This window comes from Apiospora aurea, assembly GCF_038362705.1.
Source record: "Apiospora aurea strain CBS 24483 chromosome Unknown utg000008l_segment0_segment0, whole genome shotgun sequence".
In the NCBI taxonomy this organism is placed as follows: domain Eukaryota; kingdom Fungi; phylum Ascomycota; class Sordariomycetes; order Amphisphaeriales; family Apiosporaceae; genus Apiospora; species Apiospora aurea.
The window spans coordinates 2,048,336-2,063,920 of record NW_027117395.1 but is presented as its reverse complement, the minus strand read 5'-3'; the positions used below and the strand labels follow the sequence as shown (position 1 = coordinate 2,063,920).

General features: G+C 53.6%; 3 protein-coding genes across 3 annotated transcripts; 1 reads left to right on the top strand and 2 right to left on the bottom strand.

Moving 5' to 3' along the window:
- Positions 1-1,579: 1,579 nt before the first annotated feature.
- PG986_012102 (uncharacterized protein) lies at positions 1,580-3,580 on the top strand (the record flags this gene model as incomplete). Its single annotated transcript, XM_066848324.1, has 8 exons — positions 1,580-1,606; positions 1,635-1,821; positions 1,896-2,304; positions 2,339-2,495; positions 2,557-2,893; positions 2,947-3,007; positions 3,068-3,118; positions 3,211-3,580. 8 exons carry the CDS (start codon positions 1,580-1,582, stop codon positions 3,578-3,580), a joined length of 1,599 nt encoding a protein of 532 aa, XP_066695020.1.
- Positions 3,581-4,076: 496 nt separating this feature from the next.
- On the bottom strand, positions 4,077-5,931 carry PG986_012101 (isocitrate lyase; the record flags this gene model as incomplete). Its single annotated transcript, XM_066848323.1, has 4 exons — positions 4,077-4,434; positions 4,506-5,404; positions 5,480-5,656; positions 5,698-5,931. The coding sequence occupies 4 exons, from the start codon at positions 5,929-5,931 to the stop codon at positions 4,077-4,079; spliced, it is 1,668 nt and encodes a 555-aa protein (XP_066695019.1).
- A 1,783-nt stretch (positions 5,932-7,714) lies between these two features.
- Positions 7,715-10,164, bottom strand: PG986_012100 (neutral trehalase; the record flags this gene model as incomplete). Its single annotated transcript, XM_066848322.1, has 4 exons — positions 7,715-7,862; positions 7,919-9,785; positions 9,849-9,927; positions 9,976-10,164. 4 exons carry the CDS (start codon positions 10,162-10,164, stop codon positions 7,715-7,717), a joined length of 2,283 nt encoding a protein of 760 aa, XP_066695018.1.
- Between the last annotated feature and the right edge of the window lie 5,421 nt (positions 10,165-15,585).

Below are 15,585 nucleotides of genomic sequence, written 5' to 3'. Positions count from 1 at the left end.
TACCCCATGTTTCCGTTGACGTTGGGGCAAATCGCGAGATTGCCGCAAATCCCCATACGTGCGCCATTGGGGTTGCTAATGGGTTTCGGCAATTAGGTGCCAATGTAAAGGCATATTGGTAGTCGTGCTGTGTGTGCGTTGCCTAGGAATGCTACGACTTTGTCTCTCCTGATAGCTCCGCAGAAAACAGCACCAGCACTCGGAATAGTGCTGTGACAGGCGCCATCATCGCACCGCACTGTCGGCTCCTGTCACCGATGCGCTCGACATATGCCGTCGCGGGCGCACAGTCCAACGTTGTGTTCGTGAGCGGCGGCGGGCATGACACTTGTCGTGGTCCGTGACCTGTGAAGCTGCGAACAGTCGCAACCCATCACAGAAAACGAACTACATGTTGTACAGAATAGTTGTGGCAGGGCGGGGGAAACACAAGTCAGATATGACTAGTTCAATCCCGAATAGTCCCATCGATTGTGCCAATGTAGGAACATGTTTGGTTCTCGCTCGCAAGGATAATGCCAATGACGTATGCATGAGTCGCATGCCGATTTCCCAGGTCGCTTTTGGGTCCTTGTGAGGTAGACGCACATCTACACATTTACACAGACAAACTTTGTCCATGCCAGAAGGCAGTCTGCCACCCGCGAAATGAGTGAGTATACGGTCTCAGGCTGCAGAAACTCTGTCAGCTTGTGGTGAAGCTCCTCCTTAGTGGGGATATATCATCTCTTTGCGTCGCCTGCAGAGGTACCCAATGACGATGAGTACTATGCATGATGTTAATAAACGATCTATAGCAGAATCCATCACCAGGTCAATTCTAGGTGAACTCTGAGAGTTGCGGCTGCGACCTGGGGAGCTACTTGGTAGCTGGTCTCGTGCGGCACATACGGGCCATTGTTTCCTGAGTAGGAAATACAGCCGACACGGTAGGAAATTGGGCGTTAGTAGGGTCTTATACGAGTAAGGAAGACGTAGTTGGGTAGGTAGGGAGGCAAGGAGGGAAGCATCCTTCAGGCTGGGCAAGTGAGCTGTGAACAACTAACATGCAGCTGGATGTGGCAGAATATATCGACAAGGCGAAGGAGGTATAGGTATGAGAAGGAAGCCAATCGAAGGATATGAACAGGAGCTGCCTGTCTTCTCCAAAATGCCCAATGGCACCTTGGGGTAAGTAAATACTGGGGGCGGATCCCAGGCCCTCCCCCGCAAATAAACCACTTCCCCAGACAAAAGCTGGATTCAGGTAGCTGGAGCCGGCGCCATGCCCTGACGGCATTGGTGCGCCTATACACATCCCGGTCCTTGACCACCCCAGAACCACGCGATTTCCACAAACCCCCAGGCCGCGGGACCTAACACTCCAGCACCCCGTCACATGTTCACTCAGCCCGTTACCCGGGGAATGGGGAGACCATGGAGCACTTTCCGCTTCGGGGGTCGCGGTGCCGGGGGTGCGACGGTCTCGTTAAATAGCTACCAGGAGAAGCTCTCGGTGACTTCGCCCTGCCGAGTCTTGTTCTTCCTGTCTCAGCTACCTTGAAAACCGCCCTGCTGCTTGTAGGTGAGGACTGTCAAGATGCCTCTTTCGCCTCATACTTATCAGGTGAGCAATACGGTCACCGGCTTTGGAGTCCTTATGGGCACTGTATGCTGATAGTGGTGGTTGGCAGTTCCTCGTCGGCGTGTTCGCGTCGGTGGGCTCTATCCTCTACGGATACGATCTCGGGGTCATTGCCGGCGTTGTTGGCAGCCAGGTATATAAGGATGAGTTTTCACCTGGCATGCCAGATGGTGACCCAGTAAGGAATGGTGCCGTTGGTAAGTGAGCGTGGAACGAACCCCCCCAAAAAGACTAGCAGGAGAGCATTTGCTGATACTATGCTACCTCAAAGTTTCTCTCTTCACTGGCGGCGCTGTCTTCGGGGCCTTCTTTGCTGGCCCCTCGGGCGACTGGTTCGGTCGACGATGGACCATCTTCATCGGTTCGATAATATTCATTCTCGGTGGAGGTCTCCAGACAGGCGCCCGGTCCTACGATTACCTATACGCTGGACGAGCCATGGCCGGTCTCGGTGTCGGCTTCCTGACCATGATCATCCCCGTGTACCAGGGTGAGATCTGTCATCCATCGATCCGAGGCCGCGTGACGGGTCTGCAGCAGTTCATGTTGGGCATCGGTGCCTTGGTTGCCACATGGCTAACCTGGGGCACCAACGTGAATCTGAATGACGAACGGCAGTGGCGAATCCCTCTTGGCATACAGATCATACCTGCTATTATATTGGCTGCGCTTATCTTCATGTGAGAAGACTATACCCAATTCCTCTTTTCGAAGGAAGCTTTTACTGAACCAGCTCATAGTTTCCCCGAGTCTCCCGCGGTGGCTTATCGACCACCACCAGGCAGAGCTGGGCCTACACACCCTTGCTAGGCTTCATGCCAATGGGAACATCAACGATGCGTGGGTGCAAGCAGAATATGCCCAGATCCAGGTAGGTCATATATACACCTAACAAAACACGTGCAGCCGGGCGGCTGACCTTGACTTTAAAGGAAACCATCGCCTTTGAGCATGAGCACGAAGCGAAGAGCTACACAGAGCTCTTTACCAAGAAGTCTGCCTTCCGCCGACTTTTCCTCGCCGTTGCGCTGCAGGCATCAGTACAGATGACCGGTGTTTCGGCCATCCAGTACTTCTCCGTCAATATCTTCAAGCAGATTGGCATCTCCCAGGAGAACGCGCTCAAGTACCAGGCCATCAACTCGATTCTGGCTCTGATTGCGCAGATGGCCTGCCTGTTTACGATTGATAAGTTTGGCCGGCGATGGACACTCATCACGGGCAATCTCGTGAACTGTATCATGTTCATGATTGCCACCATCTTGCTTGGTTGGTATCCACATCGACTATGACGAACAAAACTGTTGCTAACTTATGAGCAGCTATGTTCCCTCCAGATGCCGAAGGAGGCAATGGAAGCGCCGGTTGGGGCTTCATCATCGTGTAAGCCCCCGAAGTCCTTACGCGGACTCATTCAGAAATTCGCTGCTGACCTTGACTTAGAACGTGGTTATACAACATCTCGTTCTCCTATGCATGCGGTCCGCTCAGCTGGTAAGTGCAGCACCAACTCTTTACAACCAACATGCCTCTTTTTCTGAGAAGTTGCAAACTAACACGTCCCGCTCCCTTTCCACCAAAAACAGGATCATCCCCGCCGAGATCTTCGACACGCACACGCGCTCCAAGGGCGTCTCGATCGCGACCATGGTCTCGTTCGCCTTCAACACCATGATCGGGCAGGTGACGGACATTGCGATCCAGAACGTGGGCGGCTGGCGCTACTTCATCGTCTTCACCGTCTGCAACTTCACCAACGCCCTCTTCTTCTGGCTCGTCCTGCCCGAGACCAAGCAGATCCCCCTCGAGGAGATGAACTACCTCTTCACCCACGCGCCCTGGATCGTCGTCGGCGCCGACAAGTCCAAGTACCGCGCCGGCCTCGGCCAGGACCTCGAGCGCCGCGCCGCCGAGGTCCGGGAGAAGGGCGTCCACGAGGAGGAGTTTCACGAGTAATCCGGCGGGCAAAGGAGGTTGTTTCAGAAGCGGGAAAGAGAACGGCCGGGTGCCACACACGCCGGTCGGCTTTGTGTATGTATATTCTCGTCGATATCACACTAGGTGTTGACAGTTTGTACGCCGTAGCACACTCAATTGCATGGTGATACTTGGTGGCGCACTTGCAAACCTTGGATCAGACTCCCAATAACACGTCTTGAGCTCCTCGAGATAAAATGCCTGCACATGTACACTCTCTGTCTCTTGGGCTATTTAGAGGCCTCCAGGGTGGAGATTCTTCGGATATTCGACAAACAATTCTATGCTGACACGGTTCTCACGAATCTAAGATCATAGGCTTTGGGGTAAGATTTCATTCATGCTATAAGCAAACAATCCAGACAGTCCCTGCATCATAGCCTTCCAGCCGAGCACACTGTTATAGTAACAAACACCCCCCAATTTCATTCCAATCATGTCCAATTCCATCCCATCCCTTCTATCCAATCGTCTCTCAATGGAACTGGTCCTCCGTCACGCCCTTGCCCATCGCGCTCGTGCTCGAGATGCCGCCCGTGACCATCTTGAGCAGCTCGTCCGAGTAGGTGGCGCCGCTCCACTTCTGGTGCTTGACCACGTCGACGCCGTTGTCCATCTCGGGCTCCTGGACGCGCTCGCCGTACGCGCGCATCCCCTGCTCCGCGTACGCCTTGGCGAACTGGTGGCTGATGAGCGCCGTCGTGTGCAGGCCCGCCAGCGTGATGAACTGCCAGCAGTAGCCCAGCGTCGCCAGCCGCTTGATGTACGTCTCCTGCTCGTCCCGCGGCATCGCCGTCTTCCAGTTGAAGGAGGGGGAAAGGTTGTAGGCCAGCCTGCAAACACACATGATGTTAGTTTCGTGGGGGAAGGATATATATAGATAATGGGCAGAAGAAATACTTACTTTTGCTCGGGCCAAACGGCATGCACGCCCGCCGCGAACTCCTCGGCCTGCTTGAAGTCGGGCAGCTTGCTCTCCATCCAGATGGCGTCTGCGTAGGGTGCATAGGCGACGGCACGGTTGATGGCGCAGTCGCAGCCGCCCTTGAGGCGGTAGTAGCCCTCGCGGGTGCGGGGCGCGTCCCAATCGAAGTAGATATCGTCGCCGCCCGTGATGGTGCGGGCGATGGCGCGGGCCTCGGTGTTGCTCTTGCCCTTGGCCTCGGACAGGTAGCGATCCACGAGGCCCTGCTTGTCGGCGTGGCCCCCGGCGTTGATGGCGTCGACGACGGCCTCGTCGAAGCGCTTGAGTCCGGCATCCTTCAGCCAGGAGTCCTCAATGGCTTGCAGCTGCTCGCCGTTCTTGCCGGCACGCTCCGCGGCCACCATGAGGTCGTTCAGCGGCTGTATGTTGGGGTTGGTCGAGCCCATGATGAAGGAATGGTCGCGCGGGTCGATGGTGGTCGTGATCAGCGTCGCCGCCTCGGCGTCGGTCCGGGCGACGGCCAGCAGATCAGTGCCCATGATGTCGGCCTGGGCCCGGATGGCGACCAACCGGTTGATATGCTCGCTAATGGGCACCAGCACCTTGCCCGCCATGTGCCCGCATTTCTTGGTGCCCGGGGCCTGGTCTTCGATGTGGATGCCCGCGGCGCCGGACTCGATGAAGAGCTTGGTCAGCTTCATGACGGCCGTCAGGCCACCGTGGCCCGTGTCGGCATCGGCGACGATGGGGCGGAGGTAGTCGATATTTGCCAAGTTGGCACGGGCGGACTTAGGGGCGCTGACGCGCTCGTTCCGCTGTTTTCGGTCGTGGAACATCTGGGCCGTGAACAAGTGCTTCACCTTGTTTGGTACCGTGGTCTTTTAGGGGGTGCATGTGTTAGCCTTTGTAGCCGTGTATATGTAGGTATGCTCTAGTATCTGGACGGCACTCACATAGGGGTAGTCAGCCAGGTCTGGGCCAGGTTCGTCGGTCGAAGATGCGGTCGAGGAGGATTGCCAGCCAGAGACGTAGACAGTATCCAGATACTTGGCCATCTGTGTGAGCATGGTAGGTTCTAAGCAACCGTAGGTATAGCTGGCATCGCGGTTCTGGTCTTTTGTCAGTACGGGCTAGAGCATGGTATATCGTAGCCCAGAGGAGTACTACTCACTTGGAATCGGCCCTCCAAGATCTTCCAGAGCTTCTTGGACTGGACATTGCTCGGGTACTCGACCTTCAAGTGGCCCCTTTTCGAGACAATCTGTTCGGCTGTGAAGGGCCTCTTGGTGTATCTCCATCTCGAGTCTGTCCACCACTTCTGAACTTCCTCAACCTCCTTCGCGAACAACTCGTCTTCGATGTTGGGGTCAACCGCGTTGTTAATCATGTTGTTAGATGTCGCCATGATGGGCAAGTGTGTGTCTTGGGGTATCCAATTGAGGGAAATAGGTTGCTGGAAAGAGCCTCTTGTTGCTCTCCTGGCCTGACTAATGATCCAGTGATATAGTATATATATATATACTCCGAGGTGGATATATAAGCTACTTCAAGCTATTGGGGGAGGAGGGAAGAGAGAGAGGCACACGGGGTATGATGAAGAAAGGAAGACAAGTAAAGCCTATCAGACAGAGCATGAGAAGCAGCAATTATCAAGTCTGAGAACGGGAAGAGTTTCACTTTGTATGCAGCTATATGACTCCCTTGGCTGCCACGGCATGGCGCATGCTCGGTCAAGATCCGAGTGCGTCTCGGGAAGGGTCGGTCGAGCGGCTACATGGCCCAAAGGCAGTGCGTTGCAGCAAAGGCCGGAGTTGCATGCAGATGACTTGCTAATAGCCATAGCTGGGAAGGGAAAAGGTACCTACGGGTACTCTCGATATTCTTTCCCCAGGCCTCGGCGTCTGTCACCACGCCTTGGCTGGATGCCGGGACTTTTGGCTGGTCTCGAGCGTGGACGGGTTCGGCCCAAAGGGGTGTTAGTCAGGCTCGAGAGTTGCCGCCATTGGCCGGAAAGCCGAGCGCAAACTTCCAGGGCCAAGCCAAGTTGAACCAACCACTAGGTTAAAAAGCCCCATCACCCGCTAAATGCCTAGCCCAGGTGGGCAATCAAGCAATTCATCACCCAACAACCGCCCCGCATTAGCAGTTGACAGTGGGCAATGGACATGACGCAGTTGTGGACTGACAGCATCGAATTGTTTCCATTGTTCTGTTCAAATACTGTCGTGCTGGGAATATGCATACGTAGATACGAGCATACAAGCATGCAATACTCAATTCAACTGTTTGCATGTACCAGGACGTCTAAAATTGACAAGACACACTCAATTAGCTTGCACGTTGAATCAAACCATTCAACGCGCGGGAACTCTGTCCATGCAAGCTGCTAGGTCTCGTGGAGCCCCCCAAAATGATCCTGACATGTGAAGGTTCAGTCAGTCGGCCGCCCAATTCCCTACTGACTTGGTGGTCAAATATTGCTACATGGCTGTACTTGTAGCTCCAAGATGCGATTCAGTCGACATGTCAGCGGGATCGGTTTCAGACAGCAAGCAGAGCCTCGGCTTTGGTCATAATGCTGGAGAGGGTATGCCGGATGACTTGTGCAGGGAACGGATCAGCTACTTGTCACATGCGTCCACTTACGTCTGCCCAGAAACAACATACACGTACATAGCATAGGGATGCACTACTATATTGTGGCTCTAGCTCTCCATCAAAGAGCAGCAACTTTGGAGCGCTCGCCCGAGTCGGGATGCAAAACTTCATACAAGGCCTATTCGTCTACCTCTACTTACTCTTTCTTGCACATATGTCTTGCGAGAGGGCAAAAAGTATGTAAGGAACGAGCCCCTTGGTATGAGACTCGATCAAAGCTTACCTACCTACCTATACTATTTGGGCAAACGGCAGTACTTTCCATTGCATATCCTCCAGCAAGTCCCTTTTCGGACGAGGCTTCACCACGGTTTGTCGGGATTATTGCGCGCGTACCACAGAAAAGAATAAGTTATTGTTGTTGTTGTTGTGTTATTCGTTCATTGAATATGTTCTTTGGCCTTTGGGGTAAGCTTTGACAAGGCTGACGTCTACAGTTACGAGAGAGACGCCCTCAGTCGGAGGCTATATATATGCTTGGTCATGTGTGCTCTGGACTGCTGTTTACTGTTTTGCCGCTACCGGGCTTTTTACACCAGGTCCGACAGAATCTTCTCCTCCTTGAGCTGTTGTGCCTTCGCATAGGAATCCCAAGGAGTCAAGGTACCAAGTGCTCGCTTCATTTCGGTGTTGACGAATCCGAGGCCATAGACGTAGCTGGCGTTGACCCATCCAAATCTGTCGAGAGTTAGTTAGTAACACTAATTGGGCAAAATGGCAAGGGGAAAACATACCCTTCCTTAGCAACGCCCTTGAAGTCCGATCCTTGGTTGCCGTACTCGGCATCAACCCTGTGGGGGTCAACCGGGCGGGTCACGTCGTATTTCTCCACCACCACACCGTTGAAGTCGAAGAAAGCCTTGGTGACCATGAACAGCCATCGGTATGCCAGTCGCTGAGCAAGGTCTTGGTAGCCGTACCGGTAGAGGCCAGTCCAAGCCAGCATCTGCTGCGGCGCCCAGCCATAGGGGTAATCCCACTGTCGGTTTGGCCTTTCCAGACTGACAGCGCCTCGAGATTCTTCTGTACCCGAAAGAAGGCCACCATATGCCTCAAACTTGGGTACAGCGTTCTTCACAACCTTGGCAGCCCTTTCGGGGTCGGGCACACCCGCCCAGAGGGGCCAGAATGTTGTGCATGTCTCGTATGTGCACTGTTCCTGCTTGTGTGTGTCGTAATCGAAGTACATGCCCTTCTCATCGTTCCACAGGTACTTGTGGATGGCAGCACGGCGTCTCTTCCATCTACGATCCCAGATCGCCGATGTCTCGATTTGGCCAGGCTTCATTGTCCCGTCGCACCACTCGGCTGGGATTTCAAGCTTATCCCCGAAGACTTGACGGATGATGCGAGCGATATCCATCTCATACTTGTAGATCAATGAGTTCAAGTCAACCGTAGCAAGGTCTGCGCACACGCGCTCCAGACGGTAAGATGTATCGTGGCCAGACTCGCGAACCGCCCGATCATGAAGGAAGTAATCGTCAAGCTCTGGCTCCGAGACTTCCTGATGGTTGTAGGCTCGGACAAACTCCTTGAAAGACATGCCGTGCTTCTTGGCATAGGGCTCCAGGATGTGAACGAAATGAGAAGCCTCGGTTTCCGGGGGAACGCCACGTCCCTCAGGACGATATCGTGACAGGCCGGTTTTGGGATCCAATCGCGGCTCCGACATCCAAACGCAGTAGTACTCCTTGATTGCAGCCAAGAAGGAAGTGCGGAGGAAATCCGTGGCACCGGGTTCGTGCTTGATCTTCTCATACACTCGAAGAGTCATGTCGGTCAGGAAAGGAGGCTGAGAGCGGCAAAGATAATACGACCGAGTAGCGTTGAGGATCTTGCCATAATGCCGAATACAAAAGCAAAAGTTTTGCACCATGGACTTAGCAAGATGCACCTTGTCGTTGACCAGCAAACCCAGAGACTCCATGTAACTGTCCCAACCGTACAGCTCGTTGAAACGGCCACCGGGGACAACGAAGGGGAGACCGCGCAAGGTCTTCTCCCCAGTCTTGGGGTCATCGTAGTCTTCCATGGCTACAGCAAGCAGACCAGGCTTCTCGTTCATGTGTACCACCATCTCAGGGGTGATCTTCGCTGGGAGCTCGACGACATCCAACCGCATCTCGGGGCGGTCACGTGCCACCTTTTGATAGAACTCCAGTTGCGCGGGGGCTCCGGGTGGGACGTAGATTCTAGGGCGAGGGTCGTCTGTCCAATCTTTAGGATCCTTGGCAGCGATTTCAACACTGGACGCATCGATTCGGCGAGTCAAGCGCTCCCAGAACTGGTCCTTGATAAGGCGAGAAAGTCGGTTCACAGGGTTCTCGTTCAGCCTTCCGATATCGAGAATAACCTGTTTACGTCCGAACTCCTTGGCCATATAGAGCTCTTGCAAAAGGTTCGAAAGCATGTAGGTGCCCCGAATATCAAAACGGTTGTGTCCTCCCGAAGCTGCTGTTCGCAGCGAAATGACTTTGGGGCCAGCGTCTTCGATTGTGATTTGCATGTTATTGTCGGTATCCTCCTGGGCCTGTAAACTCTCGAGGGTATGGTCGACGTCGACTAGGAACTGACGCTGGTGCGGCCTGCTGGACTCATCTGAGGATTACAAGTCAGTAAGAACGGCTGTTTTGCTGGCGATCGGCAATGGAAATCTCGTACCGTGGCTGCCTCGTCGGTGAGGCTCTACCAAACCTAGGCGTTCCATCTGCTGCTCCAAGCCATTCTGGTTGCCAGTCAGCTACAGTGCCTCCATATCGCAGGCATATCATCGCGGAGTTTGACTTACTTGAGAGTATGTGCGAGCTCTTGCGTGGTGTCGGCCGGAATCGCGAGCTTCCGCGGAATAGTAGGTTTTGGCATCTTCGTAAACGGAAGCTTCGTCAATGGAGCTGAAGCTGCCGTCCTGGCGCCGCTGTCGAACAACTGGTGCCGCCGGGAGGGGCATCAACAAATCGTCTTTCGTAGGAGGCGCCATTGGGAGTGGTTGGGCGCGAGATCGAGAGGAATCAAGAAACGGCGGTCGAGCACGTAAAGTGGCAGAGTGGTGCTGTTGCGAGCTTCGGACGTGGATCGGAGCTCTTTATGATGTGGGGGACAAAGTGATGGCAGGGCAGAGACCAGCTCCCATGTGAGTCGCAGCAGCGAAGCGGCTGGATTGAATGATACGAAAGGGTTTGAAACACAAGGTCCGCGCTGTAGCCAATGCAGAAATGCGGTCTTAGATCGGAATCTCGCCGGGGGTGTGATGCAGAAAGCGAGACAACAGTACTTTTAGTAGAGATGAGGAAGTCGAGGGTCGAGGGTCGAGGGTCGAAGGTCGAGGGTCAAGTGTCGGAACAAAGAAAGCTGACCGCCACCCCCACGTACGTTTGGAAGGAGGGGCACTTGGGTCAGGCCGGATGTGAGAATCTTGAGACAAGACACCTGCAACGTAAGATAAGAAGGAGCTAGGTCTGCAGCTGGCTGCTGTATACTCGGGGTAACTCAAAAAGGTATGTTTACGAAGACAGGATTCCCGAGTGCGATCGGTCTCGGGGCAAACTAAGTAGAATTCACGATAGATTGCTGGTTTGGGGTATGGAGGGGTTGTCGAGTGATGGGTTTGCAAACACGCCGAAGAGTTTTTGAAGTACGACTATTCTTTGCTTGCCCACGATCGATGGCAGGCGGATGATATCATCGCGGTACTTGGCTGAGTAGCAAATTCACTGTCACTCCCACGACTACGACCACGGCACCTCCACTAAATGACGCTAGCAGTGGATTCTGGATTCTGATTCTGCGTGTTTGCTCGATTTGCTCGAGGTAGGCAAATCGGAAATCTCTCACCGTGCCTGGTCACATTTCAGGGTCTTTACCTGCTCTTTGCTGCTTGGAGTCCTGCGGCGTTCCTTGCTGATCGGAAGACCATGGAAACATGGGCAGGGGGAGAGCGACTGAGCGGGCAGCAGCCTGGCTGTTGGCAAGCCGCCCATTGGGACTCAACGTTCACTAAGTGCTGTTGCCCGACTGCTGTCATGGTGATGCGCCCGCGTCCTGCTATTAACTTTGCAGCTCGAAACAGCCGTCACGAGCCCCCTGAATCCCGTTGATTGCAAGCGTTCGTTGCTCGTCTGCCGGGACTTACTGTAGTTTTGGTGTCGGATTGCTAATAAAATTTCCAATCCGTGTCACATTGAAACCCTGACAGGTCGAAGCTACGCCTGCGCAATGACAAAGTGTGACCCCACCAAAACGGCTTGGTGGTCTGGTCGCACCAATGGGCATCACCATGTTGTACATGAGCACACCCTCAGTTCCCGGGGGTTGCTATCTAGTGGCCGACAGTTATCGTGCGGCTTAAATCAGGCACATGCTACCCAAGATCGCTTCACTTTCGGGGTGTGATCTCGTACCTACATTGCATGCCCGCCTAGCTGCGTGCGACGTGCTACGTGCGACGTGACAGCCAGAGGTCAGCGGGTCACCACGAAATCGCCCGCACACGGCAGGGCCTATCTCGGGGCTTGCGGCGGCAACTCGATCTTGCTGGCAGTCCTACGGGCTACGAATCCCCGTGGACCCCGGTCTGCACACAGCGTCCGACGTATGCTTGCTTGGCTACCTACACACACGGCCAACTATTCAGTGGTCTGGACTGCAACTGTGGTCTAGGCGGCAGTTGCAGCCTAGGCTTGGGGCGGCAGGATGGGTGTGTTCGAGATGTCTTTTCAGCCTCTGGTCTGCTGAAGACCTAACATGATGATGTACGCAGGAGTCTAGATCAAGAATCCGGTCTGATGGGTAATTCTTAACAAGACATTCTAGGGGGCATTTCATCGGGGTTTAGGCACTGGCCTCATTAGGCGCTGTCTACCTCCTGGTGTTGATGACTACGTACGCATCTGCTCATGTGCGAGCATGCATGCATCGTGGGTATGTATAGACAGACAGGGCGATAAGCTCGATGAGTGCGGCAAGATGAACACAACGACGAGGAAAACAGTGCTACATGATGATACCTCTCAGGTTCATTATCTGATTGCCAGTGTACAGTGGCTTGTAGGAACAGCATGCTATTAGCCGCCCGCCTGGCATCCTATAGATGGCAATTCTCCAGAGAAGGGACTCCATACTGCCATAGCAACGAGAGAACTTCTCGGAGCGGACGAAATCTGGAAGGGCAATATGGATGGCTGGCAGTTCCGGTTGCGGCTCCGGCTACCCAAGGAGACTCGAACGAGATGCTGCTGCTACCTCTCACGAAAGAGCTTCCCGTCCCCGTACCTGTCAAGTGCAAGGGTGCGAATCCTGCTGTTAGCCCGTCTAGTTCCTCCTGCTGCTTCTTTCTGTCAAGGTAGACGAGGATAAACGCATCAGACATGCTGGGAATCCGGGGAATACGTTAAACGATGCATGGAGGCTGGGCGGCAAATGGGTCGCCTTCGGATCATATGTACAGTAGCTCTTCAACTCCTGGTCTGGCAACTTGGCCAGCTTCTCCTGGACGTCGTCGGTTTGCGGGTAAGATTGCTTACGTACGCTAGCACCCATGGGCTCGAAACTAAGGCCTTTGTTTACAGCCCTGGCAAGGTTCGGGAGTGCCAGCAGGCCTTCTTCGATAGCCATGCGTATGGCGGCAGGGGCTAGCTCTAGGAACTGTGCCAGGTCGAGGTGCAGGCTTTCTTCAATTTCTCCATTTCTTTGGGCTTGATGAAACCCTCCACGCAGTCCTTGGGTCACGATCCATCTCGATGTAAATATCAACCAAAGTCTCGATAATGTGTGAAAGCGTAAAGGGCACGAACAGTTCTAAAACTGGAAGACATTGATTTTGAATCCGTAAAAAGAATAGAATAAGGCAGGAAGAAAACCATATTAACAGGAAATTGAATAGAACAGTACTTGACTATTCATACGAGCAACATGGCAGATTCCGGAATACCAGCAAATGGAATAGTTACTCGAACCTCACAACAAGACAGTAGCTTCTCTTATCAAATAATTCGAACAACAAGAACATGGCATCGGATATACGTTCCATCCAGCACATGGATCACATATGCCCAAGCTCCGGTCCCTTCACACCGTTCCTCCAACAAGAGGGTACCAAAAGGAATGCAAAGCCGCTGCCTGTCAAAGGAGAGGAAAGAAGACAAAAAGGAAAAAACCGGAGCTGCCTATTCCGACCCAGACGGGATTCGAACCCGCAATCTTCAGTGTAGAAGTTAACGGTAAACCGAAAACTGACGCGATACCATTTCGCCACCAGGCCATGTAATTGGGTGTCCCAATTGATGAGAAAATACGTCGTTATTCGAGTATACGATCAGAGAATTCAGTGGGAATTCCACTCTCGCTGAGTGCACCTTTTGATTGGCTGGTAAAGATCCCTAGTGTTCGCTAGGGCCCGCCGGCGTTCACGTGCTTGACCTTAAAAAGACAGGCCCCAGGCGTGCCAATTGGTGCTCTAAGCGGCTTTCCTTGTCCTTGGGCTACACGACTTTGGACTACCGAAAGGCATTGTTACTGCTGAGTGTTCTACCGGAAGCATGCAGCTGTGATACAACGATTCGTGCTACGATCGTGCTACGAAGAGAAAAGAGCTAGCTCTAAGTGAAGATGAAAGTGGTGAGGAGGCACTTATGGCCTGACTCGAACGACCGGTCAAGCCGATTCAAGCGCCTTGTACTGTAGTAGTATCCTGTGTACAGATTGATGACGTTCCGCCTGACTCGGAAGGGAAATCCGCTGTGCCCCCGCACCCATTCTCTGCTACGGGATCTCTCTGGTAAGCTAACAGCGCACCGCAGAGAATTTCTGAGTGCGTCCCGCGTAGGTAGGCTAACCTAGGTAGGCAGTAGGCTGGAGATAATACTGGAGAACCAGACTGGAGCCAAGCATTCCAGATGCTGTCGTACGGCTCTGTCGGGTAGCAGCCTACAGATGCCGACCAACCAGCCCATGCCATGCGGCGTGTCCCAGCACAGTGGCGCTCTGAAAGTCGTGCCATGGCGCTCTACCTGCAGCAATAGATACACAAGATGCAATGCACCCTGCAATAGTTCTCTTCCAAACCATGATTACATTCCCATACACCCATACATGCATAGACGATAAGAATAGAGAAGAAAAAAAAGAAGAAAAAAAAAGATATCGATGCTTATATCATCGAAGAGAACCCAGGCAAGTCCTTTCCAGCTCTCCAGATTGATGTCAGTATAGAATGACTTGGAAGCGGGCAGGAGTACCGGAGCAGCTCCCGCAATTTTGGCGTCCCTAGAGACTAGGTAACAAGAGCCGGTACTAAGCTGGAAATTTTCACGGGAAATTTCTGAATTTGGGACTGGATGCAAGGGAGGGCCTTATTAGCTGGCGTGCGTACGGGCGGGCGGGCGGCACTCTGGTCGGCGCTGGTCCCTCTCATTGCGGATAACAGGCAAAAAGACGCCTCTAGTATTGGGATGCGCCTCGGCAGTTTCGAAAGCGCCAGCTAGGACAGCCCACAGCTGTCGAGGTCGGCCGGCGCCTCTCCAATTTTGCTAAGCTCACGATCCGGCCGCTCGGCGCTCCCAGCAGTCTGAGCGGAGTCGGGGCTGATGGAGATAGACTTCGATACCACGTAAAATCGTCTGGACTTTGATCGCCCGATCCTGCCTGTTCATCCCAGCAGTGGAAAACACTCCGAACTCTTTTGCCAGTAGCCGGCCACGCTAGCCAGGGATCCAGGAACCGCCGCCAGGCCAGCCAACCTAACCAACCTGAAATTCTACAAACCACAAACCTACCTACTTACAGAGACATAGCGATATACACTTTACAACGGCTGCACCGTGATGGTGAGACCCAGAGTCGACACCTCAGGTAGCAGCAGTGTACGCCTGATCACAGGCAAGAGGAGACGGAGCTTATCTTCCTTCCTGCAGAAGGGCTAGACCCCAACGACGAAAATTAAGAAACAGGAACAGGAAGGCAGAAGAAACCTCGTAGTTATCGGCTGACAGATGCGCTGGCAGAAGGAACCTGCTGCCAATTCTCAGGTGAGCAGACAAACAACGCTCTGTTCGATCCGCCACCAAAAGGATAGATCGCGTCGAAAAGCAAAAAGAGTACCAGTCGGGGTCGTCTCGAGTTTTCGGCAGCAGCTGGTTTCAGGCCGTGCTTGCGAATGGCAATTTACTTCCATATCATCTCTTTCCGAAGCGGCTGCTGCTGTTGCTGCTGCTGCTGCTAACAAGAAAAGCCGGCGTCTTTCCTTTTTCCTCTTAGCGACCACCTCGCGGGCGGCCGCTATCGACATCCCGCTATTTTTAGTCCCTCATGGGCCAAAGTCTCAGGGGACTGGACAAAGGGATTCTCTTATCAATTATTATTGGGCTTGTCCACCCTCCTCATCCTCTACCTAGACCGGATTGGA